General features: G+C 42.6%; 2 protein-coding genes across 5 annotated transcripts; one reads left to right on the top strand and one right to left on the bottom strand.

Moving 5' to 3' along the window:
* Positions 1–302: 302 nt before the first annotated feature.
* Positions 303–7,681, bottom strand: LOC144036668 (tyrosinase-like). Its single transcript, XM_077547486.1, has 7 exons — positions 6,237–7,681; positions 5,896–6,005; positions 2,835–3,610; positions 2,013–2,229; positions 1,775–1,922; positions 1,174–1,355; positions 303–642 (listed from the first exon to the last, which is right to left on the bottom strand). The coding sequence occupies exons 1-7, from the start codon at positions 6,242–6,244 to the stop codon at positions 374–376; spliced, it is 1,710 nt and encodes a 569-aa protein (XP_077403612.1). The 5' UTR covers positions 6,245–7,681; the 3' UTR covers positions 303–373.
* grm5a (glutamate receptor, metabotropic 5a) lies at positions 6,303–22,044 on the top strand. 4 transcript variants are annotated; one of them, XM_077547484.1, is made up of 17 exons: positions 6,303–7,846; positions 7,909–8,042; positions 8,559–8,823; positions 9,173–9,287; positions 9,422–9,671; positions 11,741–11,976; positions 12,049–12,170; positions 12,258–12,382; positions 13,004–13,172; positions 13,284–13,410; positions 13,483–13,600; positions 14,930–15,116; positions 16,150–16,308; positions 17,081–17,206; positions 17,286–17,468; positions 18,077–18,246; positions 19,141–22,044. In XM_077547484.1, the coding sequence occupies exons 1-17, from the start codon at positions 7,631–7,633 to the stop codon at positions 19,730–19,732; spliced, it is 3,294 nt and encodes a 1,097-aa protein (XP_077403610.1). In that variant the 5' UTR covers positions 6,303–7,630; the 3' UTR covers positions 19,733–22,044. The 4 variants fall into 4 exon arrangements, with proteins under 4 accessions (XP_077403610.1, XP_077403609.1, XP_077403608.1 ...); XM_077547483.1 differs by having other exon boundaries at positions 6,303–6,491; positions 7,565–7,846; positions 11,741–12,170; XM_077547482.1 differs by having other exon boundaries at positions 6,303–6,491; positions 7,618–7,846; positions 11,741–12,170.
* Positions 22,045–22,108: the final 64 nt, after the last annotated feature.

Raw genomic sequence — 22,108 nt, forward strand, 5'->3', positions numbered from 1 at the left:
GCTGAACTGCAATAAAGTTATTTTTCAGAATTGAATTTTTTCTTCAAGTATGACAATCCTTTTTTTTGTGCCTTTTCCCCCTAAAAATCATGACAGCTTTTCTTGTAAATGAATGTCAAAATTAGGACTTACCTAAAGAAAATAAACTTTTTGTCAAAAATGTCTATGCTTAAAAGAGAAACCTGGCGCATGGCATCAAGTAACAATGCTCTAATATGACATTTAAGCTATTTTAGCGCAGATTAAATCACTTTTTGACCTTCAGAAAGTGTTAAAATACAACAAAAAGAGAAAAAAAATGCTTGAAAGGAAAATGGTTTTATTGTAACATGGAAGTGTTGAAAAATGAGTGCATGTCTACCTAAAGACGTCATCACATGGCCGCTGTGTAGCCGCCGGGCTTGTTTTCTGCATCTCTCTTGATAAGAGGCTGCCGTTCTGGAAAGGCTTGCAGCGGTAATAAACTTTTCCAGCTCCATTCTCGGAGCTGAGGCCAGGCCGGGACGCGGCGCTTGACGTAGATGGTAGTGGCCGCCACTCCCAGGGCTAAGACTACGCTGCAGAGGCTGGCGAGCAGCAGCCACGGCCACACGGCATGTAAATCCTCCATGTATGGACGCAAGGACTCGGACAGAAGCAGGTCTGCAAAAGATGGGATGAAAGATTTTTTTTTCTTTTTATAAACATCAATGATGATTTTGGTTCTCAAAAGATTTTGTTTTAATTAAAGAGTGTTGAGTCTAAATAACTTTTTTTTTTTTTAAAGTAGTATCTATGTTGTTTCCAAAAACACTTCAGTACTCTCAAGTGTTTTTTTTCCCCTTAACATAAGTGTCAAGTTTCTGGCATGTGCAATATGTGCGGCCGCACGGGGAGGCATTTAAGGATGGACCGCCACTGGTAAATATTAAAGAAGATTTGAATCTTCAATAAAATATACTTGTTTTCCAAAAAAAAGTCGAGACAATTTCGTTTACAACAAACCTAGCTGACTGCACATTTTTTTGTAAACAAAAACAATTAAGTGTTGTCAAAGGACCTAACACCCGTTTTGAGTTCTAAGAAACTAAATTATGCATCAAGAATTTTTTAGGCGCTCAATATGTGCTTGTTATACATGTTTTCGTCAACATATTTTGTGATTCTTGGACACGGGGTGAGGCAACAACTTACTGGCAGCCAGCAGGCGCGAGTACTCGTATCCCAGCTCTTTGCTGGTAACGAAGAATTCTCTGTTGGTGTGCAGGGGCAGGAAGGGAACCATGTGGTACTCGCCGTTGTGTCCAATGGGAGCGTTGGAAGTCGGAAAATGTGACGGGTTGGGACTGTGCCTCCTGAGCCACTCCTCATAAAGACTTAACATTAAAAAAAAATATAGCACATACGTTTAGTGGAAATGTGTGTTAAAAATGCGGTAAGTATTCAAAGTGCTTCACTTTCACCACATTTTGTCATGTTACAGAATTGTATGCCCAAATTGATTCAATTGACTCCCACGTCACTCACCAAAGCCACACACACTCAGTCACAGATATAGTGTGAACGGGATGGCGATCCCAAGTTAATGTGAGAACGCTAGCATGCATCTCGCCATTGCAACCTATAAAATACTTTTTTTTCCTATTAGCCATCATCTTGTGGCATCTTCGGGTGGTCAATTCGCAAATGGTGACCCTGGGACATTACAATACGTTAGAACTAGCCAGGGGAAGTTATACTAAATTCATTAACATTGGTAAGTTGGCCATCGTGTGTGTGTGTGTGCGTGCGTCACCTGTCCACAAAGGAGTGGTGCAGGAGGAAAATGGGGTCGTTGGCCGAGCCCTGCACAGAGGACATGGATCCATTCATGAAAATGTGCAGAGCAGCATGCATGCCCATACGAGAGCTGCTCCCCAAGCCCGTCTGGGGGTCCCCAAATCCTGAAAGGTGATAAAAATGATCACACACACACACACACACAAAACACAATTTACACAAAAACGTTTTTGTTTTTTTTGTACTTCACGAACCTTCCATGGTGTTCCGGAAGCTCATGTTGGCGGTGCGGTCCATGGCACCCGTGTCGTAGTTGGCCAAGCTGAGGGTGAAGGCAACCTCGGCGGAGGTGGGCAGGCGCGGTACCCGGTTACGGTCGTGGTTGCCGGGGTTACGGCGAAGAGGGCCCTCCGCTAGGGCGTCGCACAGAACGCCGCGAGCGTTGTAGTCCTGCGCTTGGGAGCACAGCGACTGGAGATGGAAATGGACGATGTCAGATCATCCAGCCACCTCACAGGATGGTCATATCAAGATGCGCGCCAGACAGCATTGAGGGGGCGAACATTTGCCAAGGCAGTGACTGTTGATTTGTCGTCAGGGTTAGTTTAGGGTCGCAAACGTTCGCTAACACTTTTAATGGGTGTGGCCAAGGGGATCCCAAAACATCAGTATCTGGTGCAACGACCAGTTTCCTTCTTTGGTGTTTTAAGGATCAAACACAATTTAAGGATCACACACAATTTACAGTCTTTACAAAAACCTTGTATATGCTATTTTTCTAAACAAAGACAATCAAAAAACGATATCAACAAGCATAATATGCAGGGCTTCAAACAATTTAGTCTTTAAAGAAACCTGTTATGTAAACAAGAATTAAAAAAAAAAAATCATCCTACCATACATTTTTGTCCCCAAAAAAAGGAACATTTTGACTTCAACAATTCTAGATTACGATTTTTAGATACACTTAAAAGACAATTTAGCCCTCATAATGAACACTATTTTATAAACAAGACTATTGTGTCGTCAACCCGCCTGATGATATGTTAGAAGAAGAAGTAACCGAGTGCACTTACCCTCCAGGAAGAGAAGACAGAGCCGGGACTAAGCAGACTGGGGTCGCGGGGGCTCCGACCCCCCATAAGCTGATCCGTACACACGTCGCATCCCTGCGCGTCCCTCCAGTCCCAGTAGGGAATGCTAAAGCTGTCGTCCCCGGTTATCTTCCTGATTTCGCGCTCCCAGTGCAGCAGGTAGACCCGGTGCCACGGCAGGAAGCCGGGCGCCCAGTGGGCAAAGTCGACGTCTGTCCACACGTTTCCCGGCCCGCCGAGCAGCGCGGCGCGGGACACGTAGTAGTGCATCCACACGAAAATGTCGTATACGGACACATTGGCAAAGGTGGGGTTGGATCCGTTCTCCATCTCCTGGTAGGTTCCCGTAGCGACCACGTAGTCGCTGCTGGGCGTCTGTTTGGCCAGGTTGAGGTAGGACACCAGCTGGATTCTCTCGGCTCGGGTCAAGTGGAACACGTTCCTCCTGAGGGACTCCCTCTTTAAAAGGCAGTTCTCCCCAAAGTAGCCGAATTTGCAGTCGGCACAGCTGAACCCCATGAAGTTACCCATGCACTGGCAGGTTCGGTTATAGAACACCAGGGGCCACCTCTCCCGGTCGTCCACCCCTCTGAAAGGGTACTGCGTCCCATCCGGGGTGTCCGGTACCACCACATCCTGGCAGAAGCCCCGACCCGAGTTGGCCCCGCATGCCGAGCCGTCCCCGTCCCAAGGTGGGCAGCACTCCTTGGTCAGCAGAGCTTGGCGGGTGGCGCACGGGCGCGGGAACTGCTGCAGCCCTGGCACCCAAAAGAGTGTGAAAACCACAGCAGCCACACGCCACATTGCAGCAGGCGTGAAAAAAAAAAGGCCAGCAATACAGTCCGTCCCGTTTTCGGGCCTTAAAAGTCCTTCCTACAGAGACCCCTCCTTCCTCACTGAGCCCGGCCGGTCACATGCCGCTTAACCTCAGGGTGAGGCTTTCACTGATGCCATTAGGGAGCTCACAACCATTCAGACAGAAAGGATTCGTGATGAAGTTGCACATTTAAAAAAAAAAAAAAAACTGAGGAAAAAGAAATTTGGTCCAACTTCCAAAGAAGTGAGCTTCAAAAAAAAATTATAATAAAAAAAAATCATTTTTGGACGATTGCAATTATAATGGATTTTAATATAAGTAATAAACCCCAAAAATTACTTAAGGGAAGTTTGATTCATTAAAAAAATGTATCCTGTGCAAATTGATCAGACAGCAATAATGTTGTTGCTAAATCAGTTTTAAAGTAAACTTAAAATTCATAGCTTGTGCAAAAAAAAAAAAGCTATTCGTAGCCTGTGCATAACTTGCTTAAATGCCTCAATTAAGTAGTTAGTAACTATTGTAAACATGTTTTGTAAACCACCCATCCCGCATTCTGCCAATGAGTAAAATTTCAAATCAAAATAACATTTAAATATAAATTACAGAATTGATGAATCACACCTTTTAATAATCTGCACCAGTTTTGATTGATTCAAATTAAACTATTGGATTATTTCACGATTTAGAAATTTGTCAATTTTTTAAATCATGAATTAATAATGGTAAATCGCCCAACCCTATTTCTTATTAGTTTATGTTACACTCGATAACAACCGTAACCCATGATTTACCCACTTAACACAGTAGAAGCCCCAAAACCACAATCATAAAAACCCTAAAGCATCGTGGAACTGTAGGCCTTTGTGGTATGGGCATGGGACTAAGAAAAACAAACGCTTTCTTTGAACAAGAGTCACATGAAACACTAACAAAATAGGTCGGAATAAAAGCACTGCTGACTGCTTACCTGAGATGAGATATTATTTGTGGTACGAATTTCATTTGGTCTCATCATGATAAATGGGCAAATAATGTGTAGCCCAGGCTTCTTATTGAAGAATTGCAAGGAGATGGAGCAGCAGGACTTCAAGCAGGAGGAGTGGGGGAAGAAGGATGAGACAATTATATTTAAGGTGCCATTTAACAGGACAATAGTCATAGTCATTAAAAATGGATAATCAATTTCTACAAAATTATCTTTTCTGTCAAGATGACCTCAAATGAAACCACAATCAATATACTAGCAGTTATAAGATTGGCAAAGCACTAAGTCCCTCAACTCACTTCAACTTTGCCTTAAAGCACTCCATTTAACTCTCACATCACTTCAACTTAACTCCAAGACAGGCGTCACAAGATGGCACAAAGCAATATTTGTACAGAACAAAGTTTGTTGTGTGTGTGTGTGTAGGGGGGGCTGGGATGTCGGCTACTATATAAATCATTTAGGCATTTAAATGGTTGTCAAAGTATGTTATTTAAGTAACTGCCGTAAGCTACTTTTATTCTATTTGCTTTGCCTTTTAATTATTTTGTTTGTAAATGTTTTAAGTGTTATGCTTTTGGTTGCTGAAGCACACAGAGTTGTCTTGTGAACGTGCTATATAAACAAAGTTTTGCAATATAAATAAAGCTCTTCTTTAATGTAGGATTCCAAAGTTACATATAAAAAGTAGTGCCCTAAGCTAAATCATTGGTTTAAATTAAACAAATATAAAGAAAGAACCAAAGTCAATATCTCTACCTGTGTGCAGTTTCATGAATGCATGTTCCTATGGACAATTCTTAGCTTATGCCACAAGTCAAAATGGCGGTCTTATTCGGTGAAAGGACGCACTCTGCTCAATGAAAAGCATTGGACTTTGGATCGTTATAATTTGATTTGTGAGGATTATTTTGATTACAAAATGTGATGAAATGACATTTGATTAACAACCTGCCTGGTTTGTATGCTAGTCGCAGGCAAAAGAAATACAATAGCCTACGCAGTTTGTTTTCACCGTGTAAAGAATGCATTTGCATTGCGGAAATATCAAGACATGTCCTGTGATTTGGTTCAATTGATACGCCACTGGAAAAAAACATAGGCCTACTCTAAGTGCATTCTGCTTTCGAAACGGTGCATTTTAAAATATTCGACATAAAGTTTATGGTGGTTAAAAAATGCACACTTTAGAAATAAAGGACAAATAAACGGTCACTTGGCCAGACTCAACCACTCACCAGTACAATCACGAACAGGTGGGGCACAGCGTCTTCCGGGTCCCTTCACACATGCGCAGTAACTTTCTAATAAACTCAGCACCCACAAAAAGTGAGGTAAAATGGCCGACCTGTAAACAAACAAAAACGATTATAGTCACCTTAAATGGCAACATCTGGAGTGGAGTGACTCGGACACAAAAACAACTGATAAATTGTGTTTTCGATATCTCCGCCATCATCGTTTTCATCAACGGCGCACACTAATAACACAGATTTACAGTACACGCAGTATTTAACATGATGGACGAGGAGAAAAAGAAAAAATAAAGTATGTGCGTCAAGTGTTTATCCGAGCTAACCATTTCATCCCTGGTGAAACTGCGCTGATGAAGACGTCCGTGAGTGGGAGGGAGCGGGGGCGATGAAGGCAGAGACAGTTTGGAGGAAGGTAGGTGCGGGTATTCGATGGTGCTTCTGCTACTAGTGATGTTCTTTCTAAATGTGCTTCAACCAGAGGAGATATGATGGACCAACCTTAAGATTATTCACGATTTCTCTATGATGGAGACGCTCGCATCCGCGTGGACTTCTTACTGGATGCTGGAGGACAGCAGGTAGGCTGAAAGAAAGTTTGAGGATGACCAATTTCTGGTTTCACAGCAGCTCATATCAATGCAGAACTGGAGAGTAATGCGTTGTTCGACATGCACGCTTTCTATGCTTCATTTGTGATTTGCATTTTGATGTAGCTGAGCCCATGGTACCTGCACTATTAAAATAAAGCCAAAAAAGGTTGACTATTCAACTAATTTCCACAGAATCATAAACAAGATTATCTAAAGCCGCCTACACTTATTGGACTTGTGCCAGCGGGCTCCTCTTCAAACATACAGTATTATATAGTAATAGTAAAAATACAATACAAACTTGATTATAGACCGTTTGTAGTAGTCGGTGCCAAACTGTGTGGAAATCAGCTACTTAATTTTTGTACCCACATGCCAAAATAAGTCATTTTTTAATCTAAAAGAAGTGTTTTGTCGAGGAAAAAAAATTAATTTGCATTGTCACACACAAAATTAAGTCTTATTTTAATGAGTTGGGTATATGTCAAGAAAATATTCCTATTAAATATTACATTCACAATCACATGAATGAAGTTGTAATAGTAATATGAGAAAAATATGGGGATTTTACAAGAATTAAGATATTCGGGGGGGGTGGTAATATTAGATTGCAATATAATGAGGGGTGTGTCAGACTCAGGATTGTACTAGAAAAACAGTAAATTTTACAAGAATGAAGTCTGGTACAAAAATTTGAGTGAATTGCTATAATACAAAAAATATCAGTTTTACATGAAGGATGCAGATTTTTTTGGGGGGGTTAAGTAATTGGGGGTATAACTAAAGTACAAAATATATCCTGATACTGGTCATCACAACGAGCTGCTTTGTTTTGGAGTAAAAACAAAAAGCAAACAAAGAGGGATTAAAACCTAAGCTCCTTGGTGGAGGTAATGAAAGCGAGTATTGTGTATGTTCAACCCACAAGTCCTCATTGGCCATGCTCCAGCTTCACTGCTTTTGGCTTCAGCACCATGGACAGCAGTATGTTGATGTATTTTTGGAACGTTTACATTAAATTGTTATACAAATGTAAAAATTCTGCTATGCTTATCCTCAAGAATTTTAAATGATATCAGAGAGCAGCACTCATGTGGCCCTCATCTCTGAGAAGATAGGCGGCAGGCATGAGGAGGGGCGCCAAGATGGTGTGGAAATTGGGGGTGTATATGCGGCTGCTGGCCGCGAGCGTCCTGCTGGAAGCAGAACTGAGCAGACTGGGTTCGAGGGATCGGGTCGGGGTGGGTGCCCAGAACAACGAGAGACGGGTGTTGGCTCGCATCCCGGGCGACATCATCATCGGAGCCCTGTTCTCCGTCCATCACCAGCCGCCTGCAGACAAGGTGGGTACTGTTGATTGTCAGCGTTAGGTGTGATGTGACGTTTGTATTGCCAACTCTCTCAGGTGCACGAGAGGAAGTGCGGGGCGGTGCGGGAGCAATATGGGATCCAACGGGTAGAGGCCATGTTGCACACACTAGATCGGATCAACGCCGATCCCAACATTCTCCCCAATATCACTCTGGGATGTGAGATCAGGTAAATCATTCACATTTACAAGACGTTTTTAAGCTTTTAGAAACGCCACACTGACCAAACTGGTAACGTAGTACAATATCAACCCCCCCTTCCCGTTTTTTTTTTTTTTTTTAAATCACTATACGAATACGAAGTATGAAATAAACACCAATCACTCATTAATAAACACTAATCGTGTGTGTGTGTGTGGGGGGGGGGGGGGTTAATACGCTTTAATGCAAAATTAAAATTAATCCGTTGAGTCGACTAATCGATCGAATAATTGATAGATTACTCAATTCTGAAAAATATTTAATAGTGACAGCACTAGACCATATTAGTCAAGAGACCTGTAAAAAGTCATTTTTGGAAAAGATAAAAATAAAAAAGATTAAATAAAGTCGTTAGCGAGCCGATTTTTGTTTGCACCTCCACTGTCTGCATAAAAAAAGTATTTTCTTTCCTACTGATATAAAGTGTGAATAGGAGTGGTGCTAGGATAGATCCCTGAGGGACACCTTCGTATGCCCCCCGCAGGGACTCGTGCTGGCATTCGGCTGTGGCCCTGGAACAGAGCATCGAGTTCATCCGGGATACATTGGTGTCCAGCGAGGAGGAGGAGAGCCAGGCCAGGTGTGTCGCACCTGATGGCATTGCACCGGTCCCGCAGAGCAAGAAGCCCATCGTGGGCCTCATCGGGCCAGGGTCCAGCTCGGTGGCCATCCAGGTGCAGAACCTGCTGCAGCTCTTCAACATCCCGCAGATCGCCTACTCGGCCACCAGCATGACTCTCAGTGACAAGGTTGGAGAAACATGTTGGCCTAACAAATGACCAAATCACATTTTGATAAACATGGTAGTATTGCAAAAGCATTTTGTTTAATGAGCTTAAAATTGTTTTACAGATAAGACTGGCATTTTTTAGGATATAAAGGATAGGCACACTCGTTAGCCTAGCTGGCTAAGCTTACTAGTGTAATGGATAGTATTACAACTGATTAGCTTTTCTCACAACTCTTTAAAATAGCAAAAATTAGTCGAATACTTGGGGGGTGGATCATTAAACTTGTCAATTTCATTTCTGGGGGCGTGGCTTAGCAAAAGGTGAAATTTAACAGCAGTTTTTATAGACAAACACCACCTTCCTCCAGAGCCTGTTTAAGTACTTCATGAGGGTGGTGCCGTCGGACATGCAGCAGGCCAGAGCCATGGTGGACATCGTCAAGAGGTACAACTGGAGCTACGTGTCTGCCATAAACACCGAGGGTAAGAGCCAAAAGTTGCAGGAACAATTTCCAAAGATCATCAGTTTTTACTGATGTCGAAATGTTAGCAAATTGGGGTTTCAATCTTGAGTTAAGGTTTCAAGATTCTTGTTGCGCCTCACATTCCTCACACAGGTAACTATGGCGAGAGCGGCATGGAGGCGTTCAAGGACATGGCGGCCAAGGAGGGCATTTGCATCGCGCACTCGGACAAGATCTACAGCAACGCCGGCGAGCGCGCCTTCGATCGGCTGCTGCACAAGCTGCGGGCCCACCTGCCCAAAGCGCGCGTGGTGGCCTGCTTCTGCGAGGGCATGACCGTGCGAGGCATCCTCGCCGCCATGCGCCGCCAGCGGCTGGTGGGTGACTTCCTACTGGTGGGGAGGTGAGACCGTGAAGACAGCTCGCTCTCATCATATACATCCCATCCTTCATCATCACCATGGAAACCAGAAGGTACCGCTCTTCTGTACTCTACGCTCGCTGTATTTTGCTTTTCTAAATGTGTTCAAGAGTTGGATGGAAGGAAAGCGTGCGGAGGAGTGGATGGGTGGGCTGATGATGGCGGGGGGGGGTTGACAGAGCTGCAGGATTGGCCGCGTCTCCCAAGAAGGAGTTTTATTTTAAGGTTGCCCGTCGTTCTATAAATGCTTCTGCTCATTAGCAGACACACATGTGGGCTGCAGCGGGAGGACAAGAAACATGCAAAGTAACCTTGAACTACATATCGCAAAACACGCCACTCGCCGTAGAGTAACACGCCAAATGTGTTCACACGTGTGCTGCGCTGCTTTTGGAAGTCATACAGGGATTTCCCATGTGGTTGCTAGCGTGGTTATAAGATAAAATGGCTACATCGTCATTGCCGTCGCCGTCATGTCACTAACCGGGCAGGCGAAGTCACATTTTTAATGTGTGCGGTTTGGTTTAAAGACCAATTTATGCAAATTAGGGTTTGAGCCTGGTGTATGCATATCAAAAAAGATTTTGAAGTCACAGCTATGATTTCAAATGAATGTTTCAAGTCAAGGTTATGGTTTCAAATACGTTTTTCCAGCCACGATCATGGTTTTAAACTAAGGTAGGGTTTCAATTGAAGGTATCACACCTTGATTACGGTTTCACACAAGGATTTGGGATTCAAGACAAGTTTTGGCTTTCAAACATGGCTTAGGGTGCCAAATTACGGTTTCAGAGCTGAGGTTTTAAATTTGGATTTCAACTCAGGATTAGAGTTTCAAATTAGTTGTGAAGACTGGGTTAGGGGTAGGGTTCAATGTTTCAATATAGGGTTTCAAAATTAAGGTTTGTAGCCAGTGATAGGGCTTCAAGCCTAAGAAAGAGAAGACAATTATAATGAATGCTTTTTTTGATTTTTTTGCTATCACGTTTGATTCATCTCTCGTATTTTGCTGTTATAGTGGAAAGGTGTACCTAATGAAGCGTCTGGCGAGAGCCGACTTGAAAACCACATGACCCGACACATTAAATGAAGACCATAGTGGGACTGGAGCCAAATAAGCTCACGTCTATTCTCATCACTCCCGCCGGACGCCAATTGATTGCACCTCCGCACGCGCACGCCCGTTTTCAGGAAATAAAAAGCAGCGAAAGTTTACGACGCCGTCCCGGCGTTACACAAGCTTAGCGTGGGCGTCCATTTTGTAACACATCCTCAGAGAGTCTATATGCTCATGGTGAAAAGCACGCGGGGCTCTGACTCTGATAGTTTGAATCACTCCTGAACCAAAACCCACGCACCCGAGCGCTCAGGGCAGCATCTACAGCACCGCCTGTTCCTGCACCACCTACACGCAAAACACACTCACACACACACACGCACACGCACGCACACTTAAAAGCACAACACTAGTGAACTTTGAAGCAGATCTTTTTCCGAGTATCCACTTTTACTGCAGAGGAACAAACATCATCCAGTGTTGAAGTCAACCAAATAGAATGACGAGCACACTTGATGGTCATCCTGGATTCAAACCTTCATTTGAAACCCTAACTTTGGCTTGATTCTATACCGTTGTAACCCGAAAAGCCTCTGCAAATTTTGAATTTTAACCCCTTCAGACTCACATTTTTTCTGCTGGGCAAAATGTATATATTTTTTGTGTGTGCTGATTTTGACTCTTTTTCCCACATAAGAACAACATGGATTTTTTTTTTGGGGGGGGACCCTTGTTTTTAGTTGTTATAGTGGACGTCATGCTAATATGGCTTTAACGTGTGTAACATTTTTAACATGAAAATCATGCAAATAAACTTGCGATTGTGATTGGTTAGCGAGAATCCAATCATGAACCAGAAGTGGTGACATCATCCAAATTATGCATTTTATTTAGACACGCAAATATGTCATGTCCTCTGTAATCATCTATGGGTACGAAGAGGTTAAGAAAACAGCCGGTAAACGTTTCTAAAGGTGTTCTTCTTCCTGCTTAGCGATGGCTGGGCGGACCGCTACGACGTGACGGACGGCTTGGAGCGCGAGGCGGCGGGCGGCATCACCATCAAGCTCAAATCGGCCTACGTGACGTGGTTCGACGACTACTACCTGAAGCTGAAACCCGACACCAACCTGAGGAACCCCTGGTTCCCCGAATTCTGGCAGCACCGCTTCCAGTGCAAGCTGAGGGGAGTCTCGCAGGAAAGCACCACCTACAACCGCACGTGCAGCTGTGAGACTTTCCTGCATGTGCCAGTAGATGGCAGTAGAGTGGTTTTTTTTTTTAAACATTCCTTCTGTTCAGGGAGAGAGTCCTTGCGCCAACAGTATGCCCAGGACACAAAGATGGGCTTCGTCATTAACGCCATCTACTCCATGGCGTACGGTCTGCACGCCATGCAGCAGGATCTCTGCCCGGGATATAAGGTACATCCTTGCAAGGAGTGCATACGGCTCAGTACGTTTACATGGCATCATATTTTTAAAATGTAAGGATTGTATTGCTGTGTTCAGGGACTGTGTAAAGCCATGCGGCCCATCGACGGCCGCCAGCTTCTGGACTTCCTGATGCAAACTAATTTCACGGGCGTGTCGGGAGAAGTCATCCACTTTGACCAGAACGGAGACTCACCTGGCAGGTGAGAACAAGGAAGTAGGCCTGGCTATCGATTCAAATTTTCTCAATCGATTAAATTTCGATTCACAAGAGTTCAGTTCGATTTGATTTTGACCGATTCGATTCACTTCACTTCAGTCTGATGTTGATTCATTATTGAACATTCTTCTTAAATGTCAAGGACATGATAAAAACTCCACAAATATTCTATTCCGGATTCAATTTTGCGGAGGCAGTAACTGGTTAAATGATTTAGTTATTTAATAAAAGTAACATTGACATCAGCAAGAATAAGATTCAAATATTTTCATAATTTAAATTAAATAATTTTAAATATGAATTCAAAAGATTCAATAAGTCAGGTCTTTCATAAATGCAAGAAAATTATTTTAAATTCATGTGAACAGTAAATGTCAAGAAAGCAGTACGATGCAAAAAAAAAATTGCCTTTAAATTTCTATTTTCCTAATAATTTATGAGAAAAGAAGATATTAAAGTAATCGATTCATGGTTTTATGTATCGATATCAGGCTTGAAAAGGAAAATCGATTCAATATTGAATATTCAATATTTTAAACACAGCCCTACAAGGAAGGTGCTTTTCACACATGTGATGGTCAACTGACAAGCACTTTGGTCCCAGGTACGAGATCATGAACTTCAAGCAAATGGCCGAGGACGAGTACGCATATGTGCACGTGGGCAGCTGGGACCAGGGCGGCCTGCGCATGAACGACCAGGAGATCTGGAACAACGACAGTGACGTCATATTCTCAGTCTGCTCTGAGCCCTGCCAGAAGGGCCAGATCAAGGTAAGATCACGACAAGAGCACTAACTTGGGTTCCAACATCTGACACAACGCCACCAAAGAAGATTTTTACCAGTCACAAGTAGGGGAAAAAAAAGTTCAACATTTGAACAGGTGATCCGCAAAGGCGAGGTGAGCTGCTGCTGGACGTGCACCCCCTGCAAGGACAACGAGTTTGTGTTTGACGAGTACACGTGCCGCGCCTGCCAGCTGGGCTCGTGGCCCACTGACGACCTGCGTGGTAAGAAACAGAAATAACACTCCTACCAAAGCCCAAGATACCTGGAACCTTCCGTTTTTCTTCCCCTCGAAGGTTGCGAGCCCATCCCGGTGCATTACATGCGCTGGGGCGATCCCGAACCCATCGCCGCCGTTGCGTTTGCCTGTCTAGGCCTACTGGCTACACTCTTCGTCACAGCTGTCTTCATCAAGTAAGTGAAGCGGGTCCACTTGGACTGTACGTTGACCATAAAACATTCACTCCAAGCCTTTTTCACTGAAGCAACCCCCTTCGCTCCCGGCGGTTTTACTGGATTTTGCCCACCGAATATACTGTTCTATTGCTGTAAAAACATGGAACCTACCAAAAGAAAGATTCAAGTCCCTTCTTTTATCAGGAAAAAAATATATATTTCTATCAATTTCAAAAAAGTTTTGCAGCAATTAGCATTAGAATATAGCTAAGTTTAGCTAAGTGGGGAATACAGCTTGTTGCAACATGGCCCTGGTCGATCTCTTATACTCTGCTGCTACCTGCTGGCCGTTTTTGTAATAACTACCATTTTTCAAGCGTCTCTCTTCAGTTCAGAGGCTGCATTAAAGCCTTCTGTATGCTCTAGCATAAAAATAAAAAAAAAACTAATTAATAACGTATAAATACGTATTTGGGAGCATGGTAATGTTTACAATAGAACGTATTTATATTTTTGGGGGAGCAAATGAGCTAATGAGAAAGTGGGTGATGGGTGGTCCAACTAGGGCTGAACAAGTAATTATCTACAAATCAAAATTGCAATAGACTAGAATTCAATTTTCGCAAAGGCGGCAGTTAAAAAAAGAAGAAGCTTCATTTCGGTTGGTCGGTAATATTTTTTGTAATGCAGAATAATTTATTACATGTGTCTGTTGGAAAATATATGGATAGATAACCTTGGAAAATAATTGCATATAACATTGCAATCACAATATTGAGAAGAAAATAAATCACAATTAGATTATTTGCCAACGTCGTTCAGCCCTAGCGGCAATTTGCTGTGTGACTTTAAATATATTTTGTTCTGATATTATTTTTGTGTGTGTGCTGCTTAAAGTGGAAGTCAACCGTAAGCATTTCTTGATACTAATGTGCAAGCGGACAAAATCCAGCCATTTTTAATCCATCTCAGGGGGCGGCCATTTTGCCACTTGCTGTCGACTGAAGATGACATCAATGTTGCTCATGACTCAGGCAACGACCAATCACTGCTCACCTGTTTTCTGAAGCTGAGCTGTGATTGGTTGTTACCTTGAGCAACTTTAATGTCATCTTCAGTCGACAGCAAGTGGCAAAATGGCCGCTCGCTGAGATGGATAAAACCGGCTGGATTTTGCTGCTTAACTCATATTCCACTAACGCAATATTAACCAGAATACCAGTGCATTGAGCATATTACTGTATTGTCGAAAAAAAATGGGAGTTGACTTCCTCTTAAAACAGCTTGTGAATACAAACAACCCCAAAGCAGTCACATGACTCTCACTGTCATCCGATTGGCCGACAGGTTCTGGGACACACCCGTGGTTAAATCGTCCAGCCGGGAGCTGTGTTACATCATCCTGGCGGGCATTTGTCTGGGCTACGCTTGCACCTTCAGCCTGATTGCCAAGCCGCACCTCGTCTACTGCTACCTGCAGAGGCTTGGCATCGGCCTGTCGCCCGCCATGAGCTACTCCGCCCTGGTTACTAAGGTGCCAAGCATCACTTCCTGTTTCCAAAGTTGAACACAAGATGTGATGCTGGTTGACTTTCAAGTTGTTCTAATTTGCTACAGAAAAACATAATTCCTAATTCACTGTACAGTCAATTATTTTTATTGAGCTTTTAAAATGTATATATATATATATATTTATTTATTTTTTACAAATATTGCATTTGCGGAATATGAATTAAGCAGCTCACCTGGTTTCAGAGTTTGGTCATGTGATGTGTGCAAGCCCAAGATGAGCCTTAATTCGTTGTTATTTGAGCCCTAACCAACTGTGATGTCATTTTCAGTGGATGACACGTGGCAAAATTGTCGCTCCCTGAGATGGATAAAAACAGATGTATTTTGCTGCTTTATTCATATTCCACAAATGCAATATTAATCAGAATACCATATAGATTGTAAAGGACATTTGAGTTGACTTCCCTTTTAAACATTTCAATTTGCCATAGAAACATAAATTTAAGTTAAGCACTGTGTAATAAAAGTAAAAAATTAAAAAAAAATCCCTGCTTTACAAATAATACCTTCAGGGGTCAAACTATCACCATCATAAAATCTATAAAAATATATTCTATTATATAAATTAAATAAAAGTTTTAAATACGTATGTAAGTAGTTAATACAACTAAAGTAAAACTACTCATCCTTTAAGATTAGCGATCAACTGAACTGTTGTGTAGTAAATTAGTCTTTTTTAGGTGAGGATCATTTTGGACATAACATCTTTTGCCAACACTGGTCAAACAAAAGCCAAAGAAAAAGCCATGTGGCGTTAATCCTTTAGTTGCTTTTTTTTTTTAAGTCATGTTATTTCCATTTGCTCTCTATGAAAGTGAAGAATAGTATAGTGTAGGAGGCCATGTGACGATGAAAGCGACATGGACTGAATTCTATTTGTTCAATGTTGGCTGGGGTACATGTTGTAGTGGGAGTGAGGAAGGGGGATTATCAATCTGTATTTATATATTTGTACTCAGCAGCTCAATAAGTACTTGATCTATTTTGGAACGCAGACCAACCGCATCGCTCGCATCCTGGCAGGCAGCAAGAAGAAGATCTGCACCAAGAAGCCTCGCTTCATGTCCGCCTGCGCTCAGCTGGTCATCGCCTTCCTGCTCATCCTGCTGCAGCTTGCCATCATTGTGGCGCTGCTTGTCATTGAGCCCCCAGAGGTGGGTTTCGAGGGGGTGTATGCGAGGTGGAGGAGGGGGGGGGAGGGCGCCAACTGCCAGGATGTTGAAATGGGTGCGTGCCTTTAGACAGGCTTTGTTTTGACTATTTTTAGAGGGGGGGAGAAGAGGTGCGCCACCTCCATAAGGAAACTAAAGGGGGTCATTGTAGGGCTAGGCGATATGAACGGTATATTCAATATCAGGTATAAATTTTGCCAAAGGTAGAGATTTTTACTCCGCCGTCTTACCGACAGTAGCGCATGATGATTCATTGTTTTTTTTTTTTTATCCATATAGCTTCTATAAATGGATTATCTAAACCAGTAAGCAAATTATTATTTTAAAAAAACAAATAAACAACACTTAATTCTATAGTGTGCCAGGATGTTGAAATGGGTTGCATGGCTTTTGGCCTTTTTAAGAGAGGGGTGCACCAATTTTACCAGAATTTGGAAAAAGTTGCATGACTGGGCTTTGTTTTGACAACTTAGTGGGGGAGACATTGTGCAGTGTGTTACTTGGTGTGGGTTAGGTCCGAACTGATAAGTATTTTTTTTTAGGCGGATGCAGATTCCAATATTTCGCTCATACAATTCTCATAACTAATTAATCAGCCAATTATAATAATAATAATAATAATAATACAAAGTCAGGCCCTCGAATGGGTTTTGTTTAGATTTTTTTTTTTTTGAAGAGATGTGTAACTTTTCTTTTGAGACTTTTACTGTTATGTTGAAAGCGGTGTGTGTCACACATTAAATGTGCTCTTTAGGTGATCCATGACTACCCCAGCATACGTGAGGTGCACTTAATCTGCAACCTCACCACTCTAGGTGTCGTGGCCCCGTTGGGCTACAACGGCCTGCTCATCCTCAGCTGCACCTTCTACGCCTTCAAGGTATGGATGCACGTGCGGTATGTACAGTAAGTATAGTCAATATGATCCCTGGAGGGGTTTTGTTTTGTTCTTGCCGCAGACTCGTAATGTTCCGGCCAACTTCAACGAGGCCAAATACATCGCCTTCACCATGTACACCACCTGCATCATCTGGCTGGCTTTTGTGCCCATCTATTTTGGCTCCAACTACAAGATTATCACCATGTGCTTCAGCGTTAGCCTCAGCGCCACCGTGGCGCTCTGCTGCATGTTTGTACCCAAGGTAAGCACTGCTGACACGCCTCTCTTAACTAGAGTAAAAAAAAAATTATAATTAAAAAAAATAATAGTAAAATAGTCTATATTATATGAAAGTGGTATTTACTTGGAAAAAAAACTACTACACTCAGAAATCCTAAGTAGCCTTTACAATGAGAATCTTGAGTGCATTTTACAAGTTTATAAAAAGAAAAAGAAAAAAAGCTATGTGAGCATTGAGGAACGAACCCATGACCTTCAGCTTGGGTGATAGCCACCTGAGCCATGCCACTCCTTCTGTATGTTGCTGGAGTCAGGTGGAATCCTCGTACGTCCAGGAGAACAGTTTTGGTCTCATTTTTGACACAATGCAGTATAGTGGCAAAAAGCGAGCAAGGGTGGCATGGCTTAGGTGGTAGCATGTCTGTCTCCCAAGCTGAAGGTCATGAGTTTGTAAATAGCTTTTTTTAAATAAACTAGTCAAATGTACTCAAAACTTTTTCACTTACTTGAAATTTACCTAGAATTCCTAAGTGAAAAAACTCCACTAGTTTTTTTCAAGTAAATATTCTCCCCCATTTTTTACAATGTATATTCCCGCCTTTTGGAGCTTTATATTCCGATGTATATCAGGTGTACATCATGCTGGCCAAGCCGGAGAAGAACGTGCGCAGCGCCTTCACCACGTCCACGGTGGTGCGCATGCACGTGGGCAATGCCAAGAAAGCCGCCAAGGCGGGCAAACCGTCCAGCAGCATGGCCAACCTGTTCAGGCGCCGCTCATCCCCGCAGGAAAATGTACGGTAAGAGTTTCATGTGGCTATTGCGTGTTGGCGCACCCCCGCTCCACCCCGTTTACAATCCTAAATGAATCGCCAAAGCAAATCTGTATGAAGCCACACACCAGCTTCCATATCCTGACAGACTTGGTCCAGTCCTTCACACTAACGTTTACAGCCACATAACACTTTTAACATCATGACAGTTAGCGCACCCCCCTCTTGCAACCACCCTAGAAAAGCATAAATAAAATTGGTGCATCCGTCAAAAGAGCGCCAAAATGGAGCCTTGTTTAAAGCCGCGTATCCCTACTCCAATATTCTGAAACACCTGGCGCACCCCCTTGCCCTTGCACACACCCTCAAAACAATCATCAAAGTAAAGACTGTTTACAGCAAGTATTCTCTTCAACATCTTTACGCAGGCAGACACCCTAAACAACGTTTCAAAAACCATATACAGCTTTCTAATCTAATCTACCCCCCAAATTACCTCCAACGCCCTCGAAAAAAATTGCCAAAAGGAAGTGTTAGAACCCATTCATCCCTTTCAATATATTTCCTGATGGAGTTGGCGCACTACCTCTCCAGACTACCAGAACTAAAGACTACCAGAAAGACTGTTTAAAGCTATGCACCTCCCTGTAAACAACCAACATTTTCATATGTCAGCATTTCCAGAAATTACCAGAATACATAGAAATAGAGAAAAAGAGAAAGTCCCTGATAAGAGAGGTGGCCTCATTTCGGTTGATCCCACGAGAATCTGACCAGCATTTTTCTTTCGAGGAAAGATGAGGGATAATGGAGGGGATTGTACAATTACTGTTCATAGAAGGAGAGAGGGAAGAGAGGTTAGGGGGACGCCAGGAAGTGGAACATTGAAGGTTGAAATTGTGACCAGAGTTTTGTTCCCAGCTCCAACGGGAAGTCCGCTGCCTGGGAACAGAACGAACGCAGCTACAGGCCCAACCTTTGGAAGAGGATGACATTCCACGTCAAGAAGAACGACGCCGTGGAAGCCAACCAGACCGCCATCATCAAGCCTTTCTCCACAGGAGGTAGCGGCGAGGCGGCGGCGACTGTCGAATCTCAATGGTTCCAAGACGGAGACAACCCCAGGCCATTGCCGGCTGAACTCCCCCTCAGCGACATCAGCGTCGTTGGCGTGGGTGAGCTCGGCATGATGGGTGGCCCGGTTGAGGGCGCCACCGTCATGGAGCAAATCAACTGCGTGGTCAACAGCTTCAGCCAGCTGGATGTCGCCGCCCTGCCGGCTGCCGCCCATGCCGCCGGCCCCGCCGGGAAGCTGCACGAGCACTTGGCACGCCGCGTCAGAGACACGGAGGAGCTCGTGGTATTCACGCCGCCGTCACCATTCCGGGATGCCTCGCTTAGCTCGGAGGGAAGTTACGACGCTTGCTCCTCACACTCGCTATCTGACGCCTCAGAAGCTGAATACGGGCAACTGCTGCCACGACACTACAGCCAGAGTGCTTCCTCTCTGTAAACGACTTCCATGGACCGAGCTTGTGTTGCCTTGAAGACGGTGGAAACTTTTACATGAATATGTTCCATTAATGGTCAAGTAAAGAAGACATGATTAATTCTAATGCTAAAAGAAAGCAAAAGAGTAAACAAGAATTCATCCCTCCAACTTTTACTCTCCAGGTCCCTCATCTAATCTGACATGGATTCACTGCACCAGGCATAGAAAAGCATTAAGTGGAAACATTCTTTCCTTTCAAGCTAATACAATATTTTGGAATTCACGAGATTGCGGCTTTTCCAAGAATTGTCCACATCATGTTTCTAATCAGAAATGGATTCGCTGCGTCAGGTAGACAAAAACGTGAAGTGAAGTGGACATGCTAATGCTAACATGAAATTTAAGTGAGAACATGATTGCCTTGACTCTTGTATCTTGAAATTTCAGAAGATGGCAGCTTTTCCAGGAACTAGCAAAGTGGACATGCTAATGCTAACAGGAAGCTAAAGCGAGAGGATGATTGCCTTGAGTCTCGTATCTTGGAATTTCAGAAGATAGCAGCCCTTCCAGGAACTAGCCACATCCCGCTGCTATTACATCATTGATTTACTGTAACAGGGCAGACTATACGAAACAGAGGAAAACATCCAAGTGAAGCGGACATGCTAATGCTAACGCTAAAAGCAAAAGGAAACTAAAAATGTGAATGGGATTTTATCCCTTTGAAAATACTGACTTTACAGGAAGTATCCAAGTCCCGCTCCTAATCCGACATGGATTCACTGCATCATGTGTAGAAGTGAATATGACAAGCTAACGGGGGGAAAAGAAGCTTAAGTTGGAACAGGCTTTCCTTTCACCATCATATCTTGTAATTTTAGAAGATGAGATTTTCCATTAATACTCATCACTTTATAAGGTGAATGTATCACAAGATTTCCAGGAACTATCCACATCCTGGAAAACTTGACATACAGTACTGCAAATAGGGTGAAATATACGAAGATTAAGTGAAGATGACATCCTCTTGGGAATGCTAAAGCGTAGCTAAAGAATGAATGACAGAGATGGTGGCTTTTCTACAAACTTTCCACGTCCTGCTCCTGATTGGTCATGGATTCGCTGCAAGAAAACGTCATGTGAAAATGACATAACGATGAAAGGAAGCTGAGCAAAGACGGGAATTTTTTCTGAACCTTCCAATTCCAAAGAAAGTTTGAAAATAAGGCTAAACTACTACCTTTAATGTATACAAATATATTAATCTTCATATTTGTATTTGCCAACTTTTACAGAGTTTACAGCAGAATTTGTAACAGTGGAAACGTGATTTGTTCTGATGTATTTATTTTTATCATTTTGGTAATGATGCGTACGGAGGAGCTAAGCTCTGCAATACATGAAAATAACAAAACGTCTTCGCTAACTTTGTTAACAAGTGACGTCAGTTTACTTTGCGCATCTTCCTGCGTGTCTTATTTGAGTTAATGCTCACTGAACTGAGCTCACACGAGGAATCCCAATGGTTTGTTATACAGTATGTGACTTTTAAAGGTGTCCCCCAATGACCCAATTTAGCTAATTATATTAATTTGCTACATGACTGCTTTTTAGCATCTTGTGTGTTTATCTAATGAACTAATACTTTACCAAGACGTTTTCACAAGCTTGGAAGCAAATATTTGTTCAGCTGCGGCCTAAGAGAAAAATGTTTATTAACAAGTGAATGTCAATGTGGTTTAAAATGGACCAAAAACCACCTCAGGACTCATAGGTGTAGCAGATTGCCAAAATCTTGTTAATAACGATGAGAAGTTGTTTTTTTCAAGATTATATCTTTTATCTAAAATTTTTAACTTTTAGGTTTCTGTAGAGGGACCAAAATTTAATAATTTGCTCCAGTTTTGTTTCACTATACTATAATGCTTAAGGCTTCACAGACGAGGCTTAAATGACTAAAATGCTTCTTAAATATTATCTTTCTTTGGCCCCAACACACAAGGTGGGTTGGATTGTATTCTATTTTTGATCGTAAGTAAAATGTTTGTTTCTTTGGGTGAATGTCGTTTTTTCTTATGACATGATTTTTAGGACTTACATTGTGCGTGTGATGCTGCATGTTTACACGCACACGGTGCAATATTTGACTGCATTGTTGCCATGTTAGCATGTAGCTTTGTGCCAACAGACACTCTTTATATTCCCGTTTATACGCTGATGAGTTAGCTCAACTCAAGAGCCTTGAATTGTTTATTAACTTAAGTTTATTTCAAGTGTAATGGTTTACACACTGAGTGACTAGACATTGTTTAAATAAAGTTAAGACAATTTGATTGAGCTGTTTGCAGTGCAAATGTTATCCTTTTTTTTTTTTTTAAGTGTATTTGATTTCAATGA

Source organism: Vanacampus margaritifer, chromosome 16 (genome assembly GCF_051991255.1).
Source record: "Vanacampus margaritifer isolate UIUO_Vmar chromosome 16, RoL_Vmar_1.0, whole genome shotgun sequence".
NCBI lineage: Eukaryota > Metazoa > Chordata > Actinopteri > Syngnathiformes > Syngnathidae > Vanacampus > Vanacampus margaritifer.